The 27,683-nt window shown below is 41.5% G+C and overlaps 2 protein-coding genes and 1 long non-coding RNA gene across 4 annotated transcripts in view; 2 read left to right on the top strand and 1 right to left on the bottom strand.

The window, feature by feature from the left end:
- The window catches only part of atp7a (ATPase copper transporting alpha), a 44,959-nt gene extending 26,565 nt beyond the window's left edge, over window positions 1-18,394 (top strand). For both annotated transcript variants that reach the window (XM_017711543.2, XM_017711544.2), the window contains exons 12-23: window positions 15-142; window positions 546-700; window positions 1,361-1,495; window positions 2,124-2,318; window positions 2,530-2,712; window positions 2,831-3,041; window positions 6,874-7,020; window positions 7,184-7,326; window positions 10,707-10,910; window positions 11,286-11,403; window positions 13,784-13,886; window positions 14,979-18,394. In XM_017711543.2, coding sequence (XP_017567032.1) covers window positions 15-142; window positions 546-700; window positions 1,361-1,495; window positions 2,124-2,318; window positions 2,530-2,712; window positions 2,831-3,041; window positions 6,874-7,020; window positions 7,184-7,326; window positions 10,707-10,910; window positions 11,286-11,403; window positions 13,784-13,886; window positions 14,979-15,252 — 1,996 coding nt within the window. In that variant the 3' untranslated portion in view covers window positions 15,253-18,394. The remainder of the gene's footprint in view (window positions 1-14; window positions 143-545; window positions 701-1,360; window positions 1,496-2,123; window positions 2,319-2,529; window positions 2,713-2,830; window positions 3,042-6,873; window positions 7,021-7,183; window positions 7,327-10,706; window positions 10,911-11,285; window positions 11,404-13,783; window positions 13,887-14,978) is intronic.
- Window positions 18,395-20,403: 2,009 nt separating this feature from the next.
- On the bottom strand, window positions 20,404-21,245 carry LOC108435593. The gene is made up of 3 exons (XR_001858455.1): window positions 20,957-21,245; window positions 20,580-20,708; window positions 20,404-20,492 (listed from the first exon to the last, which is right to left on the bottom strand). It is a non-coding gene; the product is annotated as an uncharacterized LOC108435593 (long non-coding RNA).
- A 35-nt stretch (window positions 21,246-21,280) lies between these two features.
- sowahab (sosondowah ankyrin repeat domain family member Ab) lies at window positions 21,281-25,732 on the top strand. Its single transcript, XM_017711533.2, has 2 exons — window positions 21,281-21,780; window positions 23,692-25,732. Exons 1-2 carry the CDS (start codon window positions 21,435-21,437, stop codon window positions 24,828-24,830), a joined length of 1,485 nt encoding a protein of 494 aa, XP_017567022.1. The 5' UTR covers window positions 21,281-21,434; the 3' UTR covers window positions 24,831-25,732.
- The last annotated feature ends 1,951 nt before the right edge of the window (window positions 25,733-27,683 follow it).

Below are 27,683 nucleotides of genomic sequence, written 5' to 3'. Positions count from 1 at the left end.
ACTGTCTTTCTCAGTGAGGAGCAGATGGATGTGGAGCTGGTGCAGAGGGGTGATATAGTGAAAGTGGTTCCTGGAGGGAAGTTCCCGGTAGATGGCAGAGTGATTGAAGGGCATTCAATGGCAGACGAATCGCTCATCACAGGTAAGACAGGCCAGGCTTTACCATGTCTTTAATAGTGGTCTTACAAAGACTCTTACACTTTTGTCATAAGTTTATACATGGTGGTTAAAAGTGTAACTATCTTCCCAAGATTTCAGCTGATTAAACATCATTAATCTCTAAATGACTGGTTCCCAGCCCTGATCTTCTAGTACCCTTTGTCCTGCATGTTTTACGGTGTCACCTGTTTTAACACACCCACTTCAGTGTATTTGTTAACTGACTGTTGGAAAAGGGATCTTGAGAGCAGGAAAAACAACAAAATACCAGTATAAAATATAAAAAGTGAATACCCTTATGATGTGAATTCTGCCATAAATGTAGTTACCACCCCTATTTGAGAACCACAGCTCAAAATTTTCAGTTCTGCTGTCTCATGCTCCAGGTGAAGCCATGCCTGTGACAAAGAAGCCTGGCAGTACAGTGATTGCTGGGTCCATCAATCAGAATGGCTCTCTCCTGATCCAAGCCACACATGTTGGCACAGACACCACCCTCTCACAGATCGTCAAACTGGTGGAGGAGGCACAGACCTCCAAGGTGCGCCTATAAGACACTTCTTATATCTATGTAGTGACTGTGTCGTGCTTGTCCAATCTTTGTGAGTAAATGCTTATTTATTATAAATGTATTTGGCTTTATATAGAAAAGGACTGTAGTTTCATGTTACTGAGTGTTGAGTGTTTTTATGGATTTTTAGTGTATATTACAACGAATGGATTTGTTTACTTTTATTTATGAATCGGTAGTTTCTCACATAAAAATGGCTGATAATGAATTACGACCTTGGTGGGTTATGTCTACTTGTAAGCGGGAGAGGATCAGCAAGCTGATGCTCAGTGTTTTTAACATGCCCTTCATCATTTTCCCTTGAGGGAATCTCTGATTACACATTAAGTGGCAGTTTATTACTGCGTCAATTCGGGTGGCGTTTTTACATGAAATTCAACATAAATGACCTCAGGACTAAAAACGTTACCTCAAATATAGGCTGCGATCCTCATACATGCAAGCCTTTCTCATGCGATCAATTATGTCATACTCAGCCCCTCTCTCTATTCTGGAGAGTCTCTCACCGCATTTAAAAGCATTTTTTTGTTTTTTTATTTGTGATATTATTTAAAAATCTGTCAAATGCCAAAATGAAGGCCTCTGCCTTCTGAGCTTTCTTTTTCTGATGCTGCTCTCTCTCGACCACAGGCTCCTATACAGCAGTTTGCGGACAAGATCAGCGGCTACTTTGTCCCCTTCATCGTAGCGGTCTCTGTCCTCACCCTCTTCTCCTGGATTGTGATTGGCTTTGTTAACTTCTCTGTGGTGGAAACATACTTCCCTGTGAGTGCCCTGAGCCTCTGCTTCTGCAGAAAACAAACCTCGCTCTGGGCTCAAGAGCTCCAGACTTGTTTGTTCTCCTGCTTTACTGACTTGCCTAATTTTCATGTCCTAGCTGACTGACTCGTGTGCCTGATAGAAGATAGTGTTGTTGTTTTTTTGTTTGTTTGTTTTTTTGTTTTGTTTTGGTGAAATAGTTTATAGTTTATAGTTTTTTGTTTGTGTATTGTTTGGGGATTTCATGGATTATATACAGACATACAGATGTACACATACAAATATAAAATACCTTCTCTGTGGGGGTCCTGACCACTGAAGAACAGGGTAAAAGGGGGGTAACAAAGCATGCAGAGAAAAAGATAGACTACAGTGTGTAACTGTAGAGCTACAAAGTGCTTCTGCATGTAAAATGGACCTGATAAAATGGACACTGATTGTAGAAACGAGGAGATGTAATGGATGATCTGTGTATGTTCTGGATTTATTATGTGAAAGTACTGTAGAATAGTGTTTTTAGAGTATGGCAGAATAAGTATCACTTTATACTTTCATGTTGCAAAGATGATCAGACTTTGAAGCTGTGGGACCCTGGGCTGTGAAATCCACTGTACTGATTTGTGTTTTTCTGCAGGGTTATGATAAGAGTGTATCTAAGGCAGAGGCAATCATTCGCTTAGCCTTCCAGGCCTCCATTACTGTGCTATGCATCGCCTGCCCCTGCTCTTTGGGCCTGGCGACTCCCACAGCAGTGATGGTGGGTACAGGAGTCGGGGCTCAGAACGGGATCCTCATCAAAGGGGGTGAGCCTCTAGAAATGGCTCATAAGGTGAGTGAGCAAGGGCCCCTGTCTAGGGTTAGGTTTTATGGGTATTTTTTTTATGTATTTTATAAGGGAAGGGAACTTAACCATAAAGGTAATAAAGGTTTTAGTCACACAAGAAAAAAAAGTTACTTTTGTTTTTATGATAATTTATTTGCTGTATGCTTTCATTGCCATAAAGCTGTCATGGAGTGAAAAAGTTTGCTCTTTGTCTCAGATTCAGTCTGTGGTTTTTGATAAAACTGGCACCATCACATTTGGAGCCCCCGAGGTGGTACAGGTGAAGATGGTGGTGGAGGGCAACCGAATGCCTCGCTCCAAACTGCTGGCCGTTGTGGGCACGGCAGAGAACAACAGCGAGCATCCTCTAGGGGCAGCAATCACCCGCTTCTGTAAACAGGTTTGCCCATTCAGTGACCTCCCTCTCAGTGGCTTTATAATGCGTTTGTTGATTGTTGCTGTAGGCCATATCTGAGTAGGCTGTGTAGCTTGTTTTCATGTTGTTATTTGGCTCCCAGGAGCTGGACACGGAGTCGCTGGGCACCTGCACTGATTTCCAGGCAGTCCCTGGCTGTGGGATCAGGTGTCAGGTGAGCAACACAGAAAACCTGTTGAAAAGAGAAGACAGTGATGGTGAAGAGAACCAGCGCAATAGCATCTTGGTGCAGATCAGTGATACCGGAGCCAGCTCGAACACTCATCCCCTCATCATGGATCCGGAGCCACTTGGTAAGTCCTATGGCCTAGCCCAGTGGTCAGCAACCTAAATGTAAAGAAGAGCCATTTTTTTTCCATAAAATTCAAACCACATTGGGAGCCACAACATTTTATATCCCTTTTACCATCTTGGATGTATATGCAGCCTTACTGAAAAACGCAGACTTACTTTGCTCTGCTTTAAGCTTTAGCTCAGCTATAGCTGCTTTTCTCGCATCTCCGACAGGAAATTTTTCCTCAAAAGTAGAAAAGTTTCTTGTAAAATGTCTCAACGTTTGACTATTTACGAAGCTGAAGTCAGGCTCTCATTCACCAGCTTCTTGTTTGAATTTTCCCGTTCTACCTTAAATGGCGCCAGAGTGCAACTGCTGTACCATTTAAGGTGGAACGTGAAAATTCAAACAAGAAGCTGAATTAAGCTTTGCGAATTTTTAGTTTGACAGTTTCTTGTTGTAGATTAAACGTATCAGGAAACCAGCTGAGTGCTTATGAATGCAAATAGTCCATTCGCCTCCAAATTATCCATGTTTGTCTTAAATCTCTCTTTTTGCTGTTTCGTTAGCTACTAGCTGGGCAAGACTATTGTCTGCATTGCAATGGTGACCAGCAGTTTTTGCGCCAACCTTTAGGGTTTAAAGGTGAATTACCAGTTACAGATTGCTTTAACTCCAGAGGTGTAGCCCATTAAAGACTGTTAAAACTGAGTTGAACGATCAGCAGAGCTTTATTAAGACCGATCCCAATGTTTTTTTTCTTCAAAAATCATAACAAACAAAAAAATACCTAAAATCTGTGTGTAGTTAAGAGTTCTCACCAAGATAACACAACATAATGCAACTTGCCACTTTTCACACATTAGAATTTAATGATTAGCCGGATTACATGCGGAAGCACCTGAACATGACGTCACTCATAACTGTGCTGGAGCTCTTTTTTGAGAAATGAATAATGTTTCACAGCTTAGCACTGCTTTGTAATAATGATATTACAACACACACTACTCATTTGAAAGAAGAACTAGATAACTTTGTTACCAATCCATGTTAGGCACTTGTTTAGCTCATGTTTACATACTTGTCACCTCTGGTTGAATAATTTCCAGTGCACCGACTACAGACAGGCGAATAGCAGATAAATTTGCCACTGCATTTCTCCCTAGCATGTCACTTCTAAAAATTCTTACAGCAGCTTATAACGTTGTTCTTTGCTGTTTTAGGTTACACACAAAGCTAGCTAATACTATTAGTGGAAACAATTAAAATCAATGGGTGGTCAAATATTTCAAATATGTATCATTTATTCATTAGCATTTAGCGTATTCTGCCCAAATGTCCAAGCTGAAGTCAGCTTCTTATTCGCCAGCTTCTTGTTAAAACCTTTTCCTCATCAAAGGGGGTGAGTATCTAGAAAGCGTCCATGTCTTTTTAATGGTATTTAACAAGGGAAGAAAACGTAACATAAAGATTTTAAAATCTGCCTTTTGAAACTTAATTAGTACCTCCCTTTGTTTAGAGAGCTTGTGCTTTCAGTCACACAAGAAAAAATGTCGCTACTTTTATGGTGATTTATTTGCTGTGTGTGTTCATTGCAATAAAGCTGTCAAAGAGCAAAAATGTTTAATGCTGTTCTTTACTGCTAAATTAGGTTACACACAGAGCTAGTTAACGCTATGATTACCAGTGGAAACAGTCAGTGTCAGTGGGTGATTTAAATCAGTCAGCAAGTTAACATTTTATTATTAGCATTTAACGTATTCTGTCTAAATGACCAAGCTGAGTGACCAAGTGCAGCGGTTGCCTTCTGTCACCTGAGGCATTTGGGTCACTGCTGCACCATTTAAGGTCGAACGACCAACTTCAGCTTTATGCATAATGAAGACTGGGTCTTGGTTTGTTTACTCACTAGAGCTACCACACTGTTACATCAATAAATCTACAGTTCAGTTTGCCAGCAGCTTAGTCTACACCACTCAACTACACGCACCTTAAACGTAGGCTAATCATGATTTTTGCCCAACATTACCAGCTTTCATGTTACTACAGCGAAAGCAGGCATGGCTGATGTGAATATTGCCAGGCTCACGTAGGCTAGGACGAGAAGTCATGAAGACATTTTTATTGTTATTTAAGCAACATGTTTCACATGACAATAATCAGCTAACCATGAAGGCTGATGACCTCTTTAGTAGGATAAAGTTATTCTGCCCAACCTGTTCAGCTGGTTGTTGTGATTTGTGGCATTTCAAATGTTTGTTGCCAACAGGGAAGTTGCAGAGTGCCCTCTGTTGGACAAACTACGCAAAAGCAACACCCCTAACATTAGGGGTACAAGAACCATGTATAATAAGCAATACTGATTAATCTGCAGCCATTATCCGCCGATAGTATCATAGTGATTTATCGGTCGGACTTTTAACTTTTAAGCACAGCGCAAATCAGTCCGGTGTTCTCGACAAACACTGCAGAGCCAAGCACTGGGATCTGCCACACTTTCTAGAATCATCATACTATACCATGGTTTCTAGAACGTTTTCCCATTCACACTTTTCTACAATGCATTCTCCGCATTCATGGTTTTACTGAAGGTTCTCCTCCCTTGACACTGTTCAAAAATGTTCTCCCCCTTTCTCAGTGTTCTAAATGACTTGTCCACCTTTATCCGCAGTTTCGGAATGCGCTACTTCATTTATGCTGTTTTATTATCTCTTCCCCAATTTACACTGCTCTAAGAAGTTCTCCACCCGCTCACACTGCTCTAGAATGTTCTCCACCCGCTCACACTGCTCTAAGAAGTTCTCCACTTGCTCACACTGCTCTAAGAAGTTCTCCACTTGCTCACACTGCTCTAAGAAGTTCTCCACTTGCTCACACTGCTCTAAGAAGTTCTCCACTTGCTCACACTGCTCTAAGAAGTTCTCCACCCGCTCACACTGCTCTAGAATGTTCTCCACCCGCTCACACTGCTCTAAGAAGTTCTCCACCCGCTCACACTGCTCTAAGAAGTTCTCCACTTGCTCACACTGCTCTAAGAAGTTCTCCACTTGCTCACACTGCTCTAAGAAGTTCTCCACTTGCTCACACTGCTCTAAGAAGTTCTCCACTTGCTCACACTGCTCTAAGAAGTTCTCCACTTGCTCACACTGCTCTAAGAAGTTCTCCACTTGCTCACACTGCTCTAAGAAGTTCTCCACTTGCTCACACTGCTCTAAGAAGTTCTCCACTTGCTCACACTGCTCTAAGAAGTTCTCCACTTGCTCACACTGCTCTAAGAAGTTCTCCACTTGCTCACACTGCTCTAAGAAGTTCTCCACTTGCTCACACTGCTCTAGAATGTTCTCAGTTTACGCTGTTTTATAATCTTTTCCACCCATTCACATTGTTAGAATGTTCTCCACCCATTCACACTCGTTCATTTAGCTTGTTAGTTCTCATTCTAGATAAGGACAAAACCAGCTTTTAACATTAGAATATGTTTGTTTGTGTCTGTGAATTTCAGATACCTAATAGTTATTTTACCACTGTAATATTTACAAAATTAAACACCCAAAGAGGCAGACAGGCATCCTTTTAATGTAGTTATATCACCTTAAACAAACGATCTTGCTTCATGTAAAAATGAGATACAAAGCCATCTGGTGCAGTGATAGACGTCCTGAACAGAGAACTACTTGTGAGAACCTGTTTTAGAATGAATTACAAAGTGATTACTCTTTCAGATTAATATGTTAATCAGTTAGTTTTTTCCACATCTGTGACATATCATAAAATGGTTTTAACTTGCATGTGTTCCTGGGTAGTGAATCTGGGTGGGTTAACCCCTGTGTGGTCCTCTTCTGCTTTGTCAGCTCTGGTACAGGCGGCGTCGCACACAGTCCTGATCGGTAACAGGGAGTGGATGAGGCGCAATGCTCTGCACATTCAGCCTGATGTGGATGACTCTATGACTGAACACGAGAAAAGGGGCTGCACAGCAGTACTAGTGGCTGTGGATGGTTAGTGCAAAACGGTCGTGGAGTAAGTAAAGATAGTAGCACTGATTCGAATGGATGGATGACCAGCAGTGGTTATTTGTTTTTGGTGTAGATTGCTTTATCCTGAGAATGTGACCTCTTATCATGCTCACCTCTCAAACATCACCTGTTTACCTTCTCCCAGGTGTGCTGTGTGCCATGGTCGCCATAGCAGATAAGGTGAAGCCAGAGGCTGAGCTGGCTGTCCACACTCTTACTTCTATGGGTCTGGAGGTGGTGCTGATGACTGGTGACAACAGCAAGACGGCACGAGCCATCGCTGCTCAGGTATAGTGCTCTGGCTTCTCTCTTCACATGGAATTAAAGTTGGGCGATATGGCCAAAAATATGATCACAATTAAAAAAAAAAAAATCAGTCGATAATGATACATATCGCGATAAATCTCAAATCATTATTTCTTTGTTTGAAGGCAGATTTTTGCGGAACAGTAATTGCTGCTTTAAACTATCCTTTATGGTCAGAACATGACAAACACGGCAAACAGTGGAACATTTCACAAATCTGTCATGGGGCAGTGGGAGAAAGTTTCTGGTTGGCTGTTTTTACCAGCTGGAAAAGCTTTTTAAAAACTTTATAATTTTTTGTTGTCTGGTGATGTGTGCTAGGCTATCTGGTTACAAGTTCTCTAAACTGTTTAGTTTCTCAAGCAAACATTAGCTGGATCGGTAGGTCGGTGATGGATCACATTGCCATCACTCCTACCACATCCATGTCGTGGTATATCACAGTATTCAAACACCAGCTGGCAGACTTCTAGATTTCTCTATTGTATCGTAGTGTTTGAGGGTGAACCGCAATGTATCTGGTGCTCTCTGTGTAAAAGCTTTAACTGCAGTGTGATTCTCTCACACCAGACAAACAGAGTCCTCCTTTTAGGTACAGTGGGGTAAAAAGTATTTAGTCAGCCACTGATTGTGCAAGTTCTCCTACTTAGAAAGATGAGAGAGGTCTGTAATTTTCATCATAGGTACACTTCAACTATGAGAGACAAAATGAGAAAAAAAATCCAGGAAATCACATTGTAGGATTTTTAAAGAATTTATTTGTAAATCATTTGTTTAGTCTTTATTTGTAAAGACTAGTAACTTCTTTAAGAAGCTCTTCTGTCCTCCACTCGTTACCTGTATTAATGGCACCTGTTTGACCTCGTTATCTGTATAAAAGACACCTGTCTACAGCCTCAAACAGTCAGACTCCAAACTCAACCATGGCCAAGACCAAAAAGCTGTCGAAGGACACCAGGAAGAAAATTGTAGACCTGCACCAGGCTGGGAGAGTGAATCTACAATAGGCAAGCAGGTTGGTGTGAATAAATCAACTGTGGGAGCAATTGTAAGAAAATGGAAGACATACAAGACCATTGATAATCTCCCTCGATCTGGGGTTGACGCAAGATCTCATCCCGTGGGGTGAAAATGATCATGAGAACGGTGAACAAAATCCCAGAACTACATGGAGGGACCTGATGAATGACCTGCAGAGAGCTGGGACCAAAGTAACAAAGGCTGCCATCAGTAACACACTACGCCGAGAGGGGCTCAAATCCTGCAGTGCCAGGCGTGTCCCCCTGCTTAAGCCAGTACCCAAGCCCGTCTGAAGTTTGCCAGAGAGCATATGAATGATCCAGAAGAGGATTGGAAGAATATCATGTGGTCAGATGAAACCAAAATAGAACTTTTTGGTAAAAACTCAACTCGTCGTGTTTGGCGGAAGAAGAATGCTGAGTTGCATCCCAAGAACACCATACCTACTGTGAAGCATGGGGGTGGAAACATCAGGCTTTGGGGCTGTTTTTCTGCAAAGGGGGCAGGACGACTGATCCGCGTTAAGGGAAGAATGAATGGGGCCATGTATCGTGAGATTTTAAGCCAAAAACTCCTTCCATCAGTGAGAACATTGAAGATGGAACGAGGCTGGGTCTTCCAGCATGACAATGATCCCAAACACACCACTCAGGCAACGAAGGAGTGACTCCGTGAAAAGCATTTCAAGGTTCTGGAGTGGCCGCCAGTCTCCAGCCCTCAACTCCATAGAAAATTTGTGGAGGGAGTTGAAAGTCCGTGTTGCCCAGCGACAGCCCCAAAACATCACTGCTGTAGAGGAGATCTGCAGGAGGAATGGGCCAAAATACCAGCTACAGTGTGCAAACCTGGTGAAGACGTACAGGAAACGTTTGACCTCTGTCATTGCCAACAAACGTTATGTTACAAAGTATTGAGCTGAACTTTTGTTATTGACCAAATACTTATTTTCCACCATAATTTACAAATAAATTCTTTAAAAATCCTACAATGTGACTTCTTTCTTCTGGATTTTTTTCTCATTTTGTCTCTCATAGTTGAAGTGTACCTATGATGAAAATTACAGACCTCTCTCATCTTTCTAAGTAGGAGAACTTGCACAATCAGTAGCTGACTAAATACTTTTTTACCCCACTGTATGTTTAAACTGAAATCAGTGCTTTTTTTGTTTGATCTACGGTAACATCAATCCACCATACTGTGTACATGACAGAGTGCTGCTTCAAGTTGGCAAGCTGCTAAAAACAGCTAGCCCCAATGCCACAGCATCCTTAGTTCCTTTTGTTTAAATTAGTGCTGTAACTTGCATGAACCCACTTCTTTCTTTCACTTTTGTTACTTGGGAATGCACTAATAGTGAAATATGACTGTTTGAGTGCCGTAACAGTGCTGTAGTTGTGTGGAGCAGATGTGATTTAATGCTGCTAAAGCTCGTTAGGATGTACAGAAAATGGCAAGTTTGCTGTAGGACAGTACAGTTACGCAGCTTAACTCGTCACTCACGCTTGGTGACAGGAGAACAGATGCCCACACCCCCACCCTCATCAGTCATGTAGAAAAACTCAGAAGTGCGCCTTCTCATGGTGAAAGCAGTGGTGTCGCTTTCCTTGCAGTAGAAGGTGCCACCAGGGCTGTCACTAGAACGTGGAACTGTGAGAATGATGTATTGTCAAACATTTCTATGAAGGAACATTTATGTCGCGATAATTATTGTTATCGTTTTATCGGCAAGCCCTATGTGGATTTGGCCCTCAGTGATTATTACACTTTAGTCTTGTATTGTGTTTGTATCTGTCCTCTGTGGGATGTTTTTTTTTTTTTTTTTTTTTTTTTTTATCAAGGTAAAACTCAGTTCTCCATCCAGTGAACTGATACCTCCTTTAGCTCTTGGGCCTGCCTGATGCCTTGACTTTGTGGTAGTGCAGCTGTTATCCAGCAGATGGTGCTGTGGCTCTCACCCATGGTCTGTATTTTGATATCTAACAACCTGTTGTGATGAGGCAACTTTAACCCCAGAGCTCCCTAGTAGTTACTTTCTTATGATTGCTATGCACTGCATTTAAGTTTTTTACAAAAGTAAAATTTTACATTGTTATAATACTTCTCATCTCATCATTTAAAACACGTGTCAAGCTCCAGTCCCAACACTGAACACTTCTGAACACTCTTATTAAACACACGTAACTCATCTCATCAACTAATTAGCAAGGTCTTCATTAACTGAATTCAGAGCTGAAGGTCCCCAGTTTGACATGCCTGACTTAAACTGATCATATTGATTTCTTGTTTATTAATTCTGTATAGATTAGTCCTTTTGACATTGGTCTCCTCTGCTGTTTGTCCAGGTTGGAATCAGGAAGGTGTTTGCAGAGGTTCTGCCCTCTCATAAGGTGGCGAAGGTAGAGCAGCTGCAGCTGGAAGGGAAGCACGTGGCCATGGTGGGAGATGGAGTGAATGACTCTCCTGCACTGGCCATGGCTGATGTGGGCATTGCTATCGGCACAGGCACCGATGTGGCCATTGAAGCAGCAGATGTGGTGCTTATCAAGGTGAGAGCTCCCAACATGCATTACATCCACTCGACTGTAACTGGATTTCATCTGCAGCTGTATACAAACGTTGATGTTCTAAGTGAAAATAGTGATGTTGTAAGTGAAAAACACACTTTCAAGAAAACACTTCTGAACATGTACATTTTTATTTATTATTAAATAATTGTGTACTTATTATTATTTAACTTAATGGGGTGGGTAAAAGATAAATATACATAAAAATATTTGTTTTATGTTTTTGTTTATTTTTTTGGATTTTATAATAAGCAGTTAAATGTAATGATGAAATTCTCTCTTTGCTGAGATATTAATTGACATTATGTTTTATATTTTTTGCCTGCTTTCTATGATGCTGTCTGTCTGCCCTCACAGAATGATCTCCTTGACGTCGTTGCAAGCATTGACCTGTCAAAGAAGACAGTGAAAAGGATCCGTATTAATTTTGTATTTGCCCTAATCTACAATCTTGTGGGAATACCTATCGCAGCCGGTGAGCTATGAAAGTACATTTTTTTTGCCTTAGGTCAACCAAAGAAAACATCCATCTTAATCGACTATTAAACACCTTTTTAGTTTTAGAAATCAGTCAAAGCTCAATTCCAAAATTGTGCAGGGTCGGAGGTAAGCAGTAGCGTTCCGTGCAGGGACGGAGGTAAACGGTAGCGTTCCGTGCAGGGACGGAGGTAAGCGGTAGCGTTCCGTGCAGGGACGGAGGTAAGCGGTAGCGTTCCGTGCAGGGACGGAGGTAAGCGGTAGCTTCCGTGCAGGGACGGAGGTAAGCGGTATAGAATAGAATAGAAACTGTTGGTCAGTCTTGTAGTCCTGGACTTCACACTCCTGTAATTTCTGCCTGAAGGTAGGAGTGTGAAGAGTGCTGGGGGTGTGTACTGTCCATGATGATGTTGTGAGCCCTCCTGATGACCCTGGTGTGATGTGTCCTGTAGTGAGGGGAAAGGCTGCTCCTGAGATGGACTGTGCAGTTTTAATCATACACTTGAGAGCCTTTCTGTCCTGAGCAGTCCAGTTTCCATAGCAGACCCTGATGGAGTTGGTAAGAACACTCTTGATCGTGCTTCTCTAGAAGGTGCTGAGAATTCCTTCCTGTATACTGTCTCATCCCCACCAGTGATCCAATTACTGTAGTATCATCAGCAAACTTGAGGTTGCTGGTGTTGTTCTGGGAGGCCACTCAGTCATAAGTGAAGTATGTGTACAGAAGAGGGCTCAGCACACAGCCCTGGGGGACCCCTGTGCTCACTGTTCTTGTACTGGATGTCGACTCTGACTGACTGGGGTCTGTCTGTTCAGCAAACAGTTGCAGAGGGCGGGTGTCAGTCCGAGGGTGAGGAGCTTTTCTGAGCGTTTATATGGGATGACTGAGCTATAGTCAATAAAGAGCATTCTGACTTGCGTGTCCTTGCCCTCCAGGTGTGTGTAGAGTTCACTGCATTGTCGGTGGACCGGTTCCGACTGTATGCATACTGGAGAGGATCTGTAGTGTTCGGAATGGTCTCCTGAGTGTGAGTCATGATTATTCTCTCAGCACTTCATCACGATTGGGTTGAGTGCAACAGGGCGATAGTCATTTAGGCAGGGCACAACGCTTTCTTTGGGAGAGGCACAATGGTGGTGGTCTTGAAGCAGGATGGTGCAAAAGCTTGCGCAAGGGACAGATTGAATGTCCACAAACACGTCAGCCAGTTCTGATGAGCCAACCCTCAGTGCACGCCCAGGGATGTTGTCTGGCCGGCTGCTCTCCGTGGGTTTATTCTCCTCAAGGTCCTGCACACATCCACTGATGTCACAGTGAGTGATGTGTTCTGCGTGGCCATAATGTCTCTCAGTCAGCCAGTGTTGAGGGCCTCGAAGTGAGCATAGAACTCATTCAGCTCATCAGGTAGTGCAGTGTGGCTGGTTGTGACCACCCTGCTCGTTTGTTGGTAGTTGATGTGCTGTAGTCCTTGCCACATGCGCCGGGAGTCCGTGGTGGTGTAGTAGCCCTCCAGCTTCAACCTGTACTGTCTCTTGGCCTCTCTGATAGATCTATGCAGATCATATCTGGACCTTTTGTAGTCTTCAGCGTTGCCTGAAAGAAATGCAGCATGCTTTCAATACAGCTGCTGATGTAGTCCTTTACCCCAGAAGCTTAGTCCTCTAGATCAACAGTACAGTCCTCTCTCATAGCAGCAGTTCTGAACACATCACAGTCTGTACTGTCAAAGCAGTCCTGAAGCACTAGGTCAGTTTCTTCATTCCACACTTTGATAGTTTTACTCCCTGGAAGTGCTTGCTTGCGGAGTTGTCTGTGTGCTGGGTAGAGGAACACGGAGATGTGGGCGGACTGTCCGAAGTGCAGCCGAGGCACAACCTGGTAGGGCCCTCTCGTGTTGCTGTAGACTTGGCCAAATATGTTACTCTCCCTCGTCGGAAAGCTCACATGCTGATGATGCTTGGGGAGGACAGTCCTCAGGTTGCAGTGGTTGAAGTCTCTAGCAATGAACACGGCGTCCGGGTGCGCGGCCTCTTGTTTACTAATGCAGCAGCTCTAGTGCCGTGGCCGAGTTCAGGTGTGGCGGAATGTATCAGCCAGAATAAACACAGTGCTGAACACTCTCGGCAGATAGAAGGGTCGGCACTTCACCATCAGTAGTTCTAAGTCAACTGAACAATGTTTTTCAACAGTGTTCAACAATGTTTATCACCTGAACAAGAAATATAAAATCAAATATCAGTTTGAATTACTGGACATTATATAAAATAAATCTCTATCAATGTCGATGTGATTCTGATATCATAATTACTATATAACATCTCTGGCACACTGATCCAGGGGTATCAATAACTGTTTTTTTTGGGGGGGGGGTTTGCAGGTCTTTTTATGCCTATAGGCCTGGTGTTGCAGCCCTGGATGGGCTCTGCTGCTATGGCAGCCTCTTCGGTCTCTGTGGTCCTCTCCTCCCTTCTGCTCAAGTGGTGAGTGTATCTGAGCTCTGACACACTGCAAGAACACTTCCTGCCAGAAACATATTATTACATGACTGTGTCTTTGCAGTGTTTGCTTTCTTTGGTGTGGGGATTGATTTTTGTACTTTCTTGTTTAGTTTTTGATCACACATGCATAAAATCAGTGTCATTCTCTCAAATGATAACTTTCAAAGGAGTAGGAAAAAATGTTTTTTTTTTTTTTGCTAATTATTAATATTAAATATTAATATTAAATTAATATAGTAAAAAAGAACATTTAAGAGCATTTCTATTGGTTCATTCTTCATGATACACAATAATGTAAAGAGTAATGACTATTTTTAAATGGTGTTTTAAAAAAATTGAAAGTTTAGTTTTTTGGGATGGAGATGAGACATTTGAGAGTATTTGTACTTGGTAGAGCTCTTCTCTACACTATACAGGCTGATTCAAAAAGATTCATCTGATTTCAAAGCACCATATTTTTTACAACCGTGAGGCTCTTGGAAACCAATCACACACCAGTTGAAAAAGGGAGTCATAGAGTTTCTGACTGCCTCCAGAAGATGGCTCTCTTCAGTCTGCAAGGAGATGGAGACTCCTGAGCAGAAAGTATATCGTGTTCTCCACTTCAATAAGAGTGAATCCGTCATAACTGTGCAGCAGGATTTTTCATCGTCAGTGAAGCTCCAACAGCTCTGAGCAATCTTGTTGGTTCCACAACACCAGTCTCCAGAATCGCACTGAAAGAGCTGTGAGTACGGTGACCCCTGACATGCTCAGTCGAGTATGGGATGAATTTTATTATGGCATTGATGTTGTTCGTACAACTGAAGGATGTCATTGAACTTTTTTTTTTTTTTTTTTTGAATTTGAATTAATCTTTTTGAATCACTCTGTATTATACATGAAGAAATGTAATGTCCAGGGCTAGAATTCCCAAAAGCAACTTGGATTAAAGAATATTCTTTAACTGTAGCATGAGCATCACACTGATCACTCTCTCTACTGGTTAAAGTCAATTAAGATGCTTTCGGGAAAGCGAAGTTTGTTTTCTAACATGAGGAACCATCTGTTCTTTTCTCGTTTCTGTTTCCATAGTTACAATAAACCCAGTGCAGAGAAGCTGGAGAAACAGCTGTCCAAGCAGTGCAGGCAGGGCAGTCTGTCAGACATCAGCGTTCACATAGGCATTGGAGAACTGCGGCGCCCATCGCCCAAACTGAGCCTTCTGGACCGGTTGGTCAACTACAGCCGAGCCTCTATTAACTCCTTGCGATCAGACAAGCACTCCCTCAATAGCATGGCACTGAGCGAGCCCGATAAACATTCGTTGCTCATAGCTGGAGCCCACTGTGAGGAGGAGATGGTTTGAGGGGGCAGGGCTTTTAGCAGCAATGCTCCAATGACGCATCTCCAGGAGCTATGTGGCTTCTTTCCACACCTCAGTGCCTGTGAAGGAGGGACTAAAGCTCAGTCCCCAGAGTGATCTCATCCACCATCAACACCACCAGTGCATTAGTGCTGTGTGGTTGGGTTTGAGCACCTGCGAGTGTTTTCTCAGTGCAAGTTTTATTCCTTTGCATTGCTCAAGCATTAGTTTCTGTGTCTCTATGGCATCCTGCCTGTATTTGGGGTGAGCTTGGAGCCAAAAAGCACTGGTGGGGAAAAAGTGTGAACACATGCACATATGTAATGTGGCTGGTTTATACTGACAATCTGTACAACGACCAAAAGAATTCTGGACATGCCACTTGCTAACATGGAAATATTTTGAAGTCTTTTATTTCTGTGGCAAAGTAGTTTGGTGCATTATTCTGCTTTAGGATTGTCATTGAAATAATATTTATAATATCCTTTATTTATACATTATCTTGTAAGTAATCAAACAAAAGAAGTTAGAGATATAAAGAGAGAGAATTTTGTTATTTATCCAAATATTTTCCACTGTCACCACTTTTGTCCCCGTACTTGAATGGGAGTGATGTGCAGCAGAGAATGGCTTAGAGCCCCCAATCAAGAATTATTATAGCTGATACATTCAAGAAATCACAGTGTTTGGGTTTGCCATTTTCAGTGTTCATAAATGCAGTAGTAATTCTTTCATTGGCCTAGTGCTGTCTTCTGCCCATTCATGACTGGGGTGTATATCTATCTAGACAAAAAAAACATTCCAAAGAAACGTTTTAGAAGCAAAGGGTGTTGAGAACATGGCCAGAGTTATTTGTTAACATGCTAGATAGTTAACCTGGAAAGAATATCCTGAATACTGCAATCTTTCTCAGTTGTTTCTCAGATTCATTGAGCATTCGTGCATGTGGGCTTCACTAATGAGCCGACCGGTACATTAAGTCCTTGCCGAAGCCAGTCAGGAGACTTGAAAAGCAGATATATAACACTTCTTTTATTCAGCTATGACTTGCAGTCCAGCCATAATTGATAAAACTTGTAGCATGAATGCCAATCTCAGGTGCTCCAGCCACTGTTTTGATTTCTTTCAAATTGACTCAAGTCTATAGCGCTGTAGAACACACTAAACAGTGAGTGCCTTTACATGCACTTGAGTAATCAGATAGTGTGAAAACTCTGCGTCTACACGAGTCAGACAGTAATCGGATTTCTGCTTTACAACCAGCCAATAAACTCGCAGAAGAAGCCGTGACGTAAACATGATATAAAAGTTCATGCTGCTGCTTTTTTTATTTTAGTTTTTTAAACATTGTGAAAATATGAACAAAACTGAAAATATGAACATGTCATCTATAAGATGAAGAATATTTAAATCCTTTGTTTTGTGTTTGGTTTCAGCGTCACTCCAGAAGTGTTTTGCTGCATCTGGCGGTGGCACTGCCTACTTATTTCCTGTACCACAGTCTGGTTTTGCACATGCGTAGACTGACAAATCCAAAAGAAATCAGAGTAGGAGTCTAGATTCACTGAGAAATCTGATTACTGAGCTAAAATCCAGCTCTCTTGATCAGATTTCTTGATCAGATTTCTAGACCGGAGTATGGTGTTTACATGACCATCTGAATAATCTGATAACTGCAGAAATCTGATTATGATCAGATTATTGAGTGCATGTAGACACACTCAATGGCCAAAAAACACTACCTGGTCCTTTTGAGGGCAGTGCGAGCTCAAATACATGAAGCAAGATTAAGTGAAACTTTTTCAAGGCTTGTATTTAATCACTCAGTAATGTCACACTAAAGTGGCTGATGGGGCGCCATGTGAAAGACGGCTGCTAAGGAAGTCAAACTTTGTTTTTAGGGCCAACTGCGATATGTTTCTGTTGTCTTTAGTTTTTAGCTTTAAACTTGATGTGAAATGCGAACAAGGCCGTTAAACTGAGCTGTAAGTGCTTTTAAAGGAACAGCTTGACTAAAATGATAGCATAACTAGAAATAAGTGAAAGTCAGTGGCTAACATTTGGCATGGTTTATCATTGTTTACAACATATACATAAATTATACTACATTTTAACCATTTTTTCTGCAAGTATGGGAATTAAGTACGCTTGGATGAACTGATACACTCTGTCTGTGTGACCATAGACCAAAAATACACTGACCAAATGGAGAGACAGCAGCCTGAAGGCCTGTTAACATAGTTATCATATTACAACAAGCTGAGAAATTATTTTGTGGATGGCCAGTTATGATCTGGACGTGGATGGCTGCCGTAAATGTGGGAATCAAACTTTTCTGCTTTCAAACTGTCACTATCTATATAACAACCTTCTCAGCAAGTTGTGCTGCTCAGTATTGTGGATTTTTCTTTTTACTTTTAGCTACTTCGCTTCTTGGCTCAAGCTGTTCCTTTACTCCCACCAAGTGATGAATGCATCTGCTGTTAAGGTCACATATATCAAAAGATCCAGTGAGAAATTAAACACCTGATCTAAAAACTGTGTGATTTAAGAGGCCCTAATGACCGTGGCTGAAAACTCACCCTGTTGAATGCTCAGATAACTGCAAGGGTTACTGCTTTAACTCATAGTTATCTTGGGGTAGCTACAGTGCATGGAGATGGTTTGTTTTTGGTAGAACAGTTTAACGAAAAGAAGTTACCATGTGGGCATTTGACAGATTCTAATGTTTAGATATAACTTTGTGTACAAGCTTACACTCGTACTCTGTTGTCTGCCGCCATAGATTTTCCTTTTATTGAAGATCTCATCTAGAAAGACAGTTCTTCCAAGGGTTCTTTAGTAGAGACATTGGTTTTTAGTGTCATTTCATGCTTCTTTTCTTTCTTTGCATGGTGAATCGGTTCTTCAGATTGATGGAGAACATGTATTTGGTTCGATGTAGAATATTTTGAAAAATGCATCATTCTGTTTGTACTATGTGAAGCGTATAACCATAGAATAATGCTTTTTGATGTTAAAGAGAACCATTTTTGAAAAGGTTCATTATAGAACTATATACAACACGTTCTCCGTCAAACTGAAGAACCGTTTCACCATGCAAAAAATGGATCTTTATAGAACATTTATGGCATTTGGCAGATGCCCTTATCCAAAGCAACTTACAGTGAGATTATTTTACACAGGAAGATGAAGGAAGTATTAGGAGTCTAGCCCAAGGACTCTTATTGTTATAGTGTAGAAGGCAGAGGTGTTACCCACTACACTATAACAACCACATAGAACTCATGGTTCTACACAGAGCCATTCCCTTTACTAAAGAACCCTTGAAGGACTGTCTTAAAGTGTGTTGTCTTTAATAGATTGAAGTTAAAAACGTTTTATGAGGTCTTTTAGTCATACAGTATGTATTGTAGCCAGGCATTCATTGTTTCTGTGTCATTCAGACAAAGATGAGTATTGATTGTAGAGTTTCCTCTGGGATGTGTGCCTTGTTCAAAAACAATGAACTCGTGGAAGGTGGCCGATCTTTACAGTGCTGTGTTCCCATGTGTCCATGTTTAGAAGGAGAAGGAAAGGGAGGATTTGGAACAGGGGAAGCAATGTTACTGTGCCTTTTTATACATTCACTGTTTTAAAGGATTTCGAAGGCCACAGAGGAGCAGCTTAACCTAAGCAGGCCTTCCGCAAAAATCAATGCATTTATTAGTCGACAGAGGTTTCACTGCACTCAGCTGTTGTTATTTATTGCTCTTGTTGCTGTGTGTTTTCACATGCCGAAATCTGACTGAAGCTATGAGTGAATGTGATGTTTATTATTTGGATTTGGCCTGTTTTATAGTTGTCTCTCAATAAACTCCAGCTTATTGGCTTCATTTCATAAGCATGTATTTGTTTGTTTTATTCTTGCCATCTTTTGTATAATATAATAAGTGGTACATGTTATTTTCATTGAAACAGTAGAAGGTCTTTAAATAGGTACTTTTAATATGAAATTACAGTTTGCATAATTGCAAAGCGGTTATGCTGAAGAAGTGCCTTGTAACATGAATTACCTCTGTAATTGTTCTGCACCACGGCTTGCAGTACATGGCAGCACATTTTAGAAATGAGAAAGTAAGTGTAGCAACTGTAGATGTAGAGGAAATCAGCCTGGATTCATCAAAACACACAGACTTTTCCAGTAAGTCTGGTTACGAAGTTTATTTGATGTAAATAATGATCTTGTATACAGATAAACTATATTTACAAAACTATTCACTCACCCATCCAAATCATTGAATGCAGGTGTTCCAGTCACTTCCATGGCCACAGGTGTATAAAGCCAAGCCCCTAGACCTGCAGACTGCTTTTACAAACATTAGTGAAAGAATGGGTCGCTCTCAGGAGCTTAGTGAACTCCAGTGTGGTACCGTGATCGGACGCCTCCTGTGGAACAAGTCCAGCTGTGAAACTTCCTCACTACTAAATATTCCACAGTCATCTGTCAGTGGTACGATAGCAAAGTGGAAGCGATTGGGATCGACAGCTTGTTGGTCACGTAAAATGACAGTGGATGATCAGTGGATGCTGAGGCGCGTAGTGCGCAGAGGGATCGCCAACTTTCTGCAGAGTCAATTGCTACAGACCCAAACTTCATGTGGCCTTCAGATTAGCTTAAGAACAGCGTAGAGAGCTTCATGGAATGTGGTTCCATGACCGAGTAGCGGTATCCAAGCCTTACATCACCAAGCGCAATGCAAAGCGTGGAATGCAGTGGTGTAAAGTGCCGCCACTGGACTCTAGAGCAGTGGAGACGTGTTCTCTGGAGTGACCAATCACACTTCTCTGTCTGGGAGTCCGATGGACGAGTCTTGTCCATTGGATTGCCAATCAGTACTTGTCTGACTGCATTGTGCCAAGCGTAAAGTTTGGTGGAGGGGGGATTATGGTGTGGGGTTGTTTTTCAGGACGGCCCCTTCCTGTTCCAGCATGACTGTGCACCAGTGCACAAAGCAGGTCCATAAAGACATGGATGAGCCAGTTTGGTGTGGAAGAACTTGACCGGCCTGCACAGAGTCCTGACCTCAACCTGATAGAACACCTTTGGGATGAATTAGAGTGGAGACTGGGAGCCAGACCTTCTTGTCCAACATCAGCGTCTGACCTCACACATGCATTTCTGGAAGAACGGTCAAAAATTCACACGAACACACTCCTGAACCTTGTGGAAAGGCTTCCCAGAAGAGCTGAAGCTGTTATAGCTGCAAAGAGTTTAAGAATGGGAATGAAAATATTGATAGGTTTATCTTTACTAATTGTCATTTATTTCACTCACAAACGGTTCTTACCTTGATTCCAGGTTCTGCTGTAGTGAAACTGCTGGTGTGTGAATTTTCGACACCTGTAAGTTCACTAGTCATTTCAGGTAGCAGATAAAATGGTGATATTTGTAGTGCAGACCCAACACCGTCTGGTTCCTAGTGCAACAATGAACAATATGACTGCAAATTTCTCTAGAGAGGTGCATTTCCCACCAAAACCATTCTGAATGGTTTTGTTTACATCTAAACCATTAAATGATTCATTAACTGCAAAATCGATGGAGTTCCCCTTTAAAGTGTTCAGACGTCTGGTTCCTATCACCCAATTCTGACTCTAAGTTTCTCTAGCAGAGAGCATTTCACACCAAACCGCTCTGAATGACTTAATTCACATTTTAACACACCTGCTGAAAAAACCTGTAGAAACCAGTGTTTCTGTTGTTTCCTGGTGGTTTTGTGAAGTGTTTTACTTCTCTGATGGGTTGATATCACAGTGTGAAGGGTCCTAATGGTTTACCCGGCTGCTTCTAAATACATTTTGTGGTTTCCTAATGGGATCCAAAGGTGTTCTAGAGGAAACTAGTGGACGCCATCACACTCTCTCTTTATGCAAGTTCACAGGGAGGCAGAGCGGTGTCGGGGGCGCGCATGCTCAACTTCAGCGCAGTGCGCGTTCACGCAGTCTGAAAGGGGGATTAGAGAGGGGTGAACGAGGAGGAGGAGGAGGAGGGGATAACTTTTTTGTGGGATAACCGGAAGCAGCAGGTTGTAGAAAAACATCGCGGGGTGGGGGGAGCTGCTCACTTTGAGTCCACAGTGGTTCCTCTGCTGATGGACGTCGCGTTGGACCGTTTTCTGGAGTAGCGGGTGGGTTTCTGGAGCATGGCCGCGTCGCAGGGGCTCGTTTTAGCGTTTTTACTGGAGCGCGGAGGCAAAGTGAGGAACTCCGAGCTGCTGGGCGCCTTCAGAGACTTCATCAGCTCCAGCGAGCCCGCGGAGAGGCGGAGGAACCGAGACCTGTTCAAGAACTTCGTCAACAGCGTGGCCGTCGTTAAGCAGGTCGACGATGTGAAGTACGTCGTGGTGAAGAAGAAGTACCAGGAGCTGCTCCAGGGGCGGAAAACGGTGGAGGAGAAACCAGAAACCCCCGGTTCAGTCCTGGGAACTCCTTCATCAACGTCCTGCACCACGACCACCACCACCACCCGACACAGCAGCTCCAACGAGCGTGAGTCTCTTTCTAAACCCTCTGGGAGCCCGTTCACCCCCTCAAACTGAACTCACTGTTTTATGCTTCACATGAACTCGGTGTTTATGTAAACTTAGTACAGGTGCCAAGTCTTTAGTTTAAAGCCCTGTCTCACTATTCTGAGATACTAAGTCATTCATTTAGACACTGTCTCAATATTCTGAGATACTAAGTCATTCATTTAGACACTGTCTCAGTATTCTGAGATACTAAGTCATTCATTTAGACACTGTCTCAATATTTTGAGATACTAAGTCATTATTTTAGACACTGTCTCAATATTTTGAGATACTAAGTCATTATTTTAGACAATATCTCAATATTTTGAGATACTAAGTCATTATTTTAGACAATATCTCAATATTTTGAGATACTAAGTCATCATTTTAGATTTTATCATTTTTGAGATACTCAGCAAAATGCATCCCAAATGAATTATATCAACTATTTTCTTTAAATTATGTAATTATTTAATGTATTAATTAAATAAATTGAATTCATTAAATGTTTCATCATTTGAGAAGCTTTATGCTATTTAATAGAATTTGCAGTATATAGCATATAACTCCATTTCCAAAAGAAATGGGATACTGTGCAAAATGGGGAGAAAAAAGCAATGCAATGATGTGCAAATCATTTAAATCCTATATTTCATTTTAAATGGTATAAAGACAACAAATGAAATGTTGAAACTAAGAAATTTTATTTATTTATGTATTTAATATGTGCACATTTTGAATTTAATGCCAGCAACACATTTCAAAAAAGTTGGGATAGGGGCAACAAAAGACTGGTAAAGTTGTGTAATGCTTAAAACACCAGGTGGTTGATTGGCAACAAGTCAGTAACATGAGTGGGTATAAAAAGAGCATCTCAGAGAGGCTGACTCTGCCAGAAGTAAAGATGAGGGCTTCACCACTCTGAAAGAGTGCACGATGAAATAGTGCAACAATTCAAGAATAACATTTCTCAACATGAAATGGCAAAGAACTTTTGCTTTTCATCATGTATGGTACATAATATCATTAAAAGATTCAAGGAATCTGGAGAAATCTCTTTATGCAAGGTACAAGGTGCATTACAAGAAGAGACGTGGTTCTGTAGTGGAAATCACTGCATGGGCTCAGAAACACTTCTGAAAACTGCTGTCTGTGAAAACAAATACAAGCCTAAACTCTAAAACGCAAAAAAAAAAAAAAAACATATAAATGGTATCCAGAAATGCTGCCACCTTCTCTGGGCCTGAGTTCATTTAAATGTACTGAGGGGAAGTGGAAAAGTGTCCTGTGGTCTGACGAATCAACATTAGATTTTTTTTTGGGGGGGGGGCTTGGGGGGGGGATCATGGATACTGTGTCCTCTAGGCTAAAGAATACTCAGCTTGTTATCAGTGCACAGCTGAAATCCTGTGTCTAACAAGAATGGGACAACATTTCACTTTCAAAACTAGAGCAATTGGTTTCCTCAGTTCCCAAATATTTACAGAATGTTGTTAAAAGAACAGGTGATGGAACATGTTGTTGGCATCAAATTTAAAATGGCCATATATTAAAAAAAAAATTTCTCAGTTTCAACTTTGATATGTTGTCATTCTACTATTTTTCCTTTAAAAATGTGGTTTACATGATTTGCAAATCATTGACTTCTGTTTTTATTTACATGGTGCACAGTGTCCCAGCTTTTTTGGAAATGCGGTTGTATAATGAGGATGCTTCTCAAAGTAACTTGTCTTAGTCTTAGTAATGACTTAGTATCTCCAATTAATACCACAATAATTCACTTATCGTAATAATTAGGTGGTAGATATGATATTTGAAATTTCAGGAATGGGCTTCTACTGCAGATGTCTTAAAATGTCTGTAATAGTAATAATTTCTTATTTCTACTCAGGCCTGAATGCCAGCTGCTGCACTGGTCATGCTGGGAGTTTATCTATGAAGCCACAAGTTCAAATGAGACGTTCTCTTGATGGTGATCCTGGAATGATCTCGCCTGCGACAAAGACCAGAACCAGCCTAGATGATTCTTTAACTGCTACAGTACTTAATGTGTCTCATGGCACAATAGGTAAAACGGGGGCTGTGTTTGCTGTTGTGGCCATAAAATCTCCACCATCACCTCATTTAAAGCCCGAAAAAGTCCACAGTGAGAGGGTAAACGTCTTTCCCAAAGCACCACATGACCTTGCGGCTCAGCGACAGCTTCCGTTTGGGGTTCTGCCTCAGCCATTTGCTGGAAAAAGTGAAGCAGTTGGATGTAGCTCATCATATCTGAGTTCAGCTGAAGGACGTCTCTATAGGTCACTAAGAAGCAAAAGGAGACATTCGGTGGGACCCAGCTCTCCAGCACCGTCAAGGAGCAGCAGATTGACCCAACCGGGTTCTGGAGCCAAGGACTTGGCTCTGATCCCTCTGGAGCGACAGGAACATGACTGGCTGGTAAAATCAGCAACAGGTCGCTGGGGTCAAGTCTACAGCCTTCTTCTGCAGGATGCTGAGCTGGCGGAGAAGAAGAACTTCATCTCAGGCTTCACCGTCCTCCACTGGGCTGCAAAGAAGGGAAACAGCAAAGTGTTGCGCCAGATCCTGGATGTTTCACGGCAAGGTGGCTTGGAGGTTGACGTGAATGCCAAAAGCCATGATGGCTACACCCCTCTGCACATTGCTGCCATTCACAGCCAGGAATCAGTCCTAAACCTTCTGGTGTGCATCTACAGAGCCAACTGCAACATCCGTGACAACAGCGGCAAAAAGCCCTACCACTACTTGCACAGAGACGTGTCACCCGAGATGAGAGAGATGCTCGGAGACCCTCGTGTTTCACATCAGGTTGCAGAACACGGGCACTCGGATGATGATAAGCACTTTTCTGATGTGCCTAAAGGGCTCAGCACGTTCAGTAAGCTGTTTCAACCCAGTGTGGGGCACAGGAAGAAACCGAGACTTTGGCCAAGCTTCCACTTCATCAGTGACGACCCAGATGAGAACAGGAAGGACTGCGCTACATTCAACCGCAGACCGTTACACTAAAACTAATGAACTGACCAAATTAGATGCACTTAAAAATACTTCATTTTTTTCTTTAATTATTTGTGTAATTTAGTGTTATTTATAGTGTAATTTAATTGAAGATAGTGTGCTCAGAGTAACTAAAGTGTGTGTGTGTGGTGGGGGGGGGTCTAGAATAAGTTGATAAGCCTAATCTGTCACTTTAATCTGAATTATCTCTAATGTTTAGTCTATAAGCACTGGAAAGATGTTTGTGTTTTAATGTAATATGGAAAATATTAGCTGCAGATACTGTATAACCATTTTGACTGTGTAATGCATTGCTGATATAGCAGGATTACATTTAGACAGCAATAAGATGGTTCTTCTGTGGTTCAGTTCAGAACCATGTGTTGTATATAGAACCATATCAAGCTTAAAGGGTTCTTTGCATGGTGAAATGGTTCTTCAGATTGATGGAGAGTGTGTTGTGTATGGTTCTATATGCCACTGCTCTGGGAACATAACCTCGTATCCCATTTTTGTCATTTTACAGTTTTTGACACTGTGTGTAAATTTCATAATGAATGGACCAAAAGAAATGGCCCAACATGACGTGGGGGAGGTGTTGGGGGGTGTCTGGTTCTATTGACTTACATTAAAAATAAGGAATGATTTTTCCTTCTTTTGTAAAGTCACCATTTTGGAGATACGAGGTTTTGTTCTCACAACAGCGATACAGTCTATGGTAACAATAGCAGAACCCTTTTTGGTGCTATATAGAACCATTTTCAAAAGGGTTTAAATAGAACCATATAGAACACATTCTCCATCAATCTGAAGAACACTTTAAGAATGCAAAGAACCATTTAAGCTTGAGCTGGTTCCAAATAGAACTGTTGGCTTTATACAAGAACTCTAAAATAAAGATGTTTTGGGAAAAATATTAGCAATTTTTTGGACCAATATTATGAATACTACTATGAAAAAGTATGACATACATTGTATAATACATTTTATTATTACATATCGCTGCTGTCAGAACAAAACCTTGTATCTCCAAAATGGTAACTTTACAGGAGAAGTACAAAACATACATCACTTTCAATGTAAGTCAATGGAACCAGAATTTTCTCCAGGTCATTTTTGGCCGTTTATTTTCTTCCATCCTTCATAAAATTTACACACAATATAAAGGCCAACATGCATTTTCAAATGATGTCAAAAACTGAAAATCCACAGAAAATGGAGATACAAGGTTTTGTTCTGACAGCAGCGAGATACTGTTTAAAAATTGTTCGTTTTTTTTTTTTCTTTTTTGGCCAAGAAAACCAGAATATCCACTTTTTCTAGCTTAAGGCTGGAATGCTGATGTGTCAGCCTGCCAGTTAGTTCACAGCATGTGGATGATTGGTCAAACTCCTCTACAGCCAGTTCCCTGGTTCCATGTTATTAGGTAAAATTTCCCTCACTTAAAACATGAAGACGGCATTGTTGATAACACAGGTTATAAATAAAAAATTGCAGCTCTTCCCATTTGAAAATTGTAGTCTTTCACATTGCAGTACAGATATAGAAAATATGAATCTTTCAGGTTTAGCTATGAGTCAGTTACAGTTTAATATCAGCACCTCGTACTTGTTGCTGCCGCATAATGAGCCGCAGCACTCGTTCAGCAGAAACAATGTTTTTCTCTTCTCTATGAATGACTACTCGCTGACTCCTACCATATCTGATTCAGTGTGGACGAACGTGCCTCCTCAGAAACACTGAGCGCTGTGTTTGAGAAGAGAGATGCGTGGGCTGAAAGAACGTTGACCTTGAATTTATTACGTTTTGCCGCGTTTCTGTAGAAGAACAAATGACTTTATTTTGATGGCTCTTCAAGCCCATGAGGCTTTTCACCAGTGGATAAATGCAGGGTTAAAGCAGTGGTTGGGTATTTGCTGACCAACTATGTTGAAGCTCAAGGTGAAAACAGATTTTCTGAGTTTTCATTGCTGTAAACTTGATGAACTTTTCCAATATTAACACATTATTGAAACCACACTGCTGCGTTGTTGGTCGTATCCCAGTTAATCACATCATTAGATTCTTCCAGCCACATTCTCTAGAAAGATCATTTTTTGCTAGTTTCCCGAAAGCATATCAGCACTAATGACAGAGGATTCTTTAAAGGGTGCACAAGCATCACATTGAACACTCTCTCTGCCAGTTTAGATGATCTTAACACTTAAACTTTTCGGACACCAGGCCCTGACCCATCAGTTCTATGAGTGACTGCAGGAAAGTCGTAGGATTTAATACAAGCTTTGCTTGGAAAAGTTGAAATAATAAGAATTCCAGAGTAATACGTTGAAAAAAATCATGTAATAGTCATTTAAAATCCTGTTGTTTCCATTTACAGCCTTTCAAGGGGAATTCCACCAATTTCTCTCAATTTTGTGATGATTATGTTCCCTGATAGCAAGAGGATAGTGGACCACTGCATATCAGGCCTAGTTATTTTGCTTTTCTAAGTTCATTTTCCAAAATAAAAGTCTCTGTGCATTTAAAATCTGTTTGGGGAGATTAAAAACTAGTTAGAGCTTGTTTGCTGGACAGTATTCTGGGTGGTCATGGCAAACAGTCAGTGGGCTGCCGACCTTATTAAGCCACTGGACCAATACATGTTCTATGTTTTATGCAGAGGTGGATGAAGTACACAAATCATGTAATGGAGTTAAAGCAGAGACACCCAAGATAAAATATTACTCCAGTAAAAGTAGAAGTCCTTACTCTAGACGTCAACTTGAGTAAAAGTACTAAAGTATTTACCTTCAAATGTACTTAAGTATCAAAAGTAAAAGTACTAAAAGAGTCATTCTGGCTCTGATGTCCTGTTATCATTTTTAT

This window comes from Pygocentrus nattereri, chromosome 11 (assembly GCF_015220715.1).
Source record: "Pygocentrus nattereri isolate fPygNat1 chromosome 11, fPygNat1.pri, whole genome shotgun sequence".
NCBI lineage: Eukaryota > Metazoa > Chordata > Actinopteri > Characiformes > Serrasalmidae > Pygocentrus > Pygocentrus nattereri.
This window is presented reverse-complemented; position numbering and strand designations above follow the sequence as displayed.